This window comes from Triticum aestivum, chromosome 7D (genome assembly GCF_018294505.1).
Source record: "Triticum aestivum cultivar Chinese Spring chromosome 7D, IWGSC CS RefSeq v2.1, whole genome shotgun sequence".
In the NCBI taxonomy this organism is placed as follows: Eukaryota; Viridiplantae; Streptophyta; class Magnoliopsida; order Poales; family Poaceae; genus Triticum; species Triticum aestivum.
In genome coordinates this window covers 578907930-578912044 of record NC_057814.1, presented here as the reverse complement: position 1 = coordinate 578912044, position 4115 = coordinate 578907930, and the positions used below count along the sequence as shown (strand labels likewise).

Below are 4115 nucleotides of genomic sequence, written 5' to 3'. Positions count from 1 at the left end.
AAAAATTAGAATCACATAGACCTGCTTTTTTAGCTCCTTGTTGTTGTTACTTCTACATAAACTAGCAATGAGCGCATTTTCACTGAGATGACGCACACAACACTGTCTCTGAACGGTGTGCACTAAATTTCCAAACGTTCTTACCAAATTTGAGAACTCCCAAACCAATGGTGGCGTGCAAGACAAACAAAAGGACTGTGTGGTTGCAACTGAGAAATGTGAATCACCATTCTCTTAACATCACTGAAGCAGAAGGCTCCAGGCTGGGCAAACGTCACCTTGTGCCAATATTGACAAGCGCAATCAAAGAGCAAGAAAGGTAGACACCAAATCTTGGACCATATAGCACTAAATTACATCCAATTGAAGGTGAAATGCACGCAGTAAGTTGCTCAAACATATATAAATGGACGCAAGTTTTCCTGACAGCGAAAGACATACACAAAGTTTCTACCAGAGCACAAATAAACTAGTACGCATGCATTATGCTATTAATAAATCTCGGACCTTTAGCACCAATGCACCATGGTTATCCTTCAAATCTTTCTACTGCACGCAGCCTTGAGAAGGTCAGTCACCACCGAAGGGCAGCTTGACGCCAGATGCTTATACCCATCCGTCGCCAACACGGCATCAAGAATTGTTGGAGTACTAATGATAAAGTCCACACACTTCGCCTTGAGCTGCAAAGAGCGGTGCTGCTCTGCTAAAGCCAACGTCGTTGCCACCGTGTTGATGCTGATGCCATTAGAAAGCTTATCAGAACATATGAGCTTGAGCATGTCAAGTCCATACCTGTCAGCAGCAGCAAATAGATGTTGCGCCATCAACGTCACATCCTCCTGATTTTCAAATTCCGGCACAATGTCGGTGTAGATGAAACAGAGCAGTGCCTTGAATACCTCAGCCTCCATGTCGTCTATCTTCAGACTTTGTGAGCACTTCTCCTTCATGTCCCCGAAGAACTCAGCCATGAACACCGGAGATCTTGCGGCCAATATGTTTTTATGCACGGCAAAAGACTCGCCGGACACGAGAAATGTGACGTCCGCCCCCGTCCCGCTCTGCAGGAGGTCGCCGAGGTGCTGGTTCAAGGTGTGGGATGGCTCGGTCACTTCTTTACCGGGGATGGCTGGTTCCGGTAACTCCTTGAGCACAGTGATGGCGCCCTGCACAGTCAAAGTGCCATCCCTGAGATAACCTGACGTTCGCAAATCACCTGTACGCATGAGCCACAAGTAATTTTTACTCTCTTCGGGGCGGTAGAATGCACTCTTTTCTTCCGATGGTTCAAGCTTCCCACTCGGATCTACGAGCCGGCCTGCTAGGCTCGCCCTGCATACGCGGGGCTCACTGAGAAGGTTCAGCTCCAGTATTAGCCACAGATCGGTGGACATCATCTTTGCAGGATAGATTCGGATTTCCCACTCATAGCCACCGACGCTCCATCTCCATGTGGATTTGATGAAATCAGGGAGGAATAGCGGAAGTCTCACTTCCCCCCTAAAGCCTTCGATCTTGAGCAGCTGCACCAAGCGCACAGCACCAGTGAGGTTTGCGCAGGCACTCTCCATGGCGGAGGTGCACGCTGGAGACTCCGGAGAAGACGATACAGGGCGTGAGATCATACAGACGTACTGAGTTGTTTCGGTGGTGGGAATGGTTGTGGAGAAGGTGGAGGAGCATTGCAATTTATGCTGGCTTGCTTTGGAAACGGGCGATTGCTTAGGGACATTGGAACCAACAAGCGACCAATCGATTCAAGATAATCAACAGTCACAGCACCGGCCGCTAGAGTAATTACGCAACACGTGCGCTTCCGCGCGTGTGAACTGTGCAAAGCCTTCTCTCATAGGCCGCCGCTTGGTCTTCACCCGTTTCGCTCACACTAGTTTCTGTCGTTACCACTGGAAAACTCTCTCGCTCTCGATCAGACTACAGACGAAGAGCAGCTCAAGCACACAGAGACATGAAGTGGTTTTGCGCCGCCAACTGACTTGCGGCTTTTCTGTTTTCTCTTCCTCTTATTCTTTGTGTAACAGCGTCGCCCGATCCATGCGCCACCCCCGCTCTCGATGTGCCATCCCACGTTGAGCGGATCATGACCACGAGCGCGCTGCTACTGGCCCGCCGTGAACGGAGCACGACTCGGCCTCTTATCTTCTACGCAAAGGAAATCAAATGTGACGCTGCGCAAAGCTGTCACCATTTCGCTGAGGTGTTTCAGGCGGCGTGAGTTGTGAAACTATTCCACATTTTCTTAAGTGTGTGCCAGATTCGTGACTCAAATATTCCCCTCCACGATCTGATCGTAAGAACTTTATTTTCCTGTCACGTTGATTCTCAACCTCACTCTGAAATTCCTTAAACTTTTCAAATGTCTCAGACTTGTGTTTCATTAGGTAGACATACCCATATCTACTCAAGTCATCAGTGAGAGTGAGAACATAACGATAGCCACCGCGAGCCTCAACGCTCATTGGACCGCACACATCAGTATGTATGATTTCCAATAAGTTGGTTGCTCGCTCCATTGTTCCGGAGAACGGAGTCTTGGTCATTTTTCCCATGAGGCATGGTTCACACGTGTCAAATGATTCGTAATCAAGAGACTCCAAAAGTCCATCTGCATGGAGTTTCTTCATGAGTTTGACACCAATGTGACCAAGGCGGCAGTGCCACAAGTATGTGGCACTATCATTATCAACCTTACATCTTTTGGCATTCGCACTATGAATATGTGTAACACTACGTTCGAGATTCATTAAGAATAAACCATTAACCAGCGGGGCATGACCATGAAACATATCTCTCATATAAATAGAACAACCATTATTCTCGGATTTAAATGAGTAGCCATCTCGAATTAAACGAGATCCTGATACAATGTTCATGCTCAAAGCTGACACTAAATAACAATTATTGAGGTTTAAAACTAATCACGTAGGTAAATGTAGAGGTAGCGTGCCGACGGCGATCACATCGACCTTGGAACCATTCCCGACGCGCATCGTCACCTCGTCTTTTGCCAGTCTCCGTTTATTCCGCGGCTCCTGCTTTGAGTTACAAATGTGAGCAACCGCACCGGTATCAAATACCCAGGAGCTACTACGAGTGCTGGTAAGGTACACATCAATAACATGTATATCACATATACCTTTGGTGTTGCCGGCCTTCTTGTCCGCTAAGTACTTGGGGCAGTTCCGCTTCCAATGACCACTCCCCTTGCAATAAAAGCACTCAGTCTCAGGCTTGGGTCCATTCTTTGGCTTCTTCCCGGCAACTGGCTTACCGGGCGCGGCAACTCCCTTGCCGTCCTTCTTGAAGTTCTTCTTACCCTTGCCTTTCTTGAACTTACTGGTTTTATTCACCATCAACACTTGATGTTCCTTTTTGATCTCCACCTCCGCTGATTTCAGCATTGAATATACCTCGGGAATGGTCTTTTCCATCCCCTGCATATTGAAGTTCATCACAAAGCTCTTGTAGCTCGGTGGAAGCGACTGAAGAATTCTGTCAATGACCGCGTCATCCGGGAGATTAACTCCCAGCTGAGTCAAGCGGTTGTGTAACCCAGACATTTTGAGTATGTGCTCACTGACAGAACTATTTTCCTCCATCTTACAACTGAAGAACTTGTCGGAGACTTCATATCTCTCGACCCGGGCATGAGCTTGAAAAACCATTTCCAGCTCTTTGAACATCTCATATGCTCCGTGTTGCTCAAAACGCTTTTGGAGCCCCGGTTCTAAGCTGTAAAGCATGCCGCACTGAACGAGGGAGTAATCATCAGCACGCTGCTGCCAAGCGTTCATAACGTCTTGGTTCTCTGGGATGGGTGCGTCACCTAGCGGTGCTTCTAGGACATAATCTTTCTTGGCAGCTATGAGCATGATCCCCAGGTTCCGGACCCATTCCGTATAGTTGCTGCCATCATCTTTCAGCTTGGTTTTCTCTAGGAACGCGTTGAAGTTGAGGGCAACATTAGCGTGGGTCATTTGATCTACAAGACATATTGTAAAGATTTTAGACTAAGTTCATGATAATTAAGTTCATCTAATCAAATTATTCAATGAACTCCCACTCAGATAGACATCCCTCTAGTCATCTAAGTG

The 4115-nt window shown here is 47.4% G+C and overlaps 1 protein-coding gene across 1 annotated transcript; it reads right to left on the bottom strand.

Moving 5' to 3' along the window:
• Positions 1–536: 536 nt before the first annotated feature.
• On the bottom strand, positions 537–1574 carry LOC123171328 (BTB/POZ and MATH domain-containing protein 1-like). Its single transcript, XM_044588876.1, has one exon. The coding sequence runs from the start codon at positions 1572–1574 to the stop codon at positions 537–539; it is 1038 nt and encodes a 345-aa protein (XP_044444811.1).
• Between the last annotated feature and the right edge of the window lie 2541 nt (positions 1575–4115).

Bases quoted from the DNA above. Each gene is read 5' to 3' on its own strand.
- LOC123171328 (XM_044588876.1), bottom strand. From the start codon at position 1,574: ATGGAGAGTGCCTGCGCAAACCTCACTGGTGCTGTGCGCTTGGTGCAG.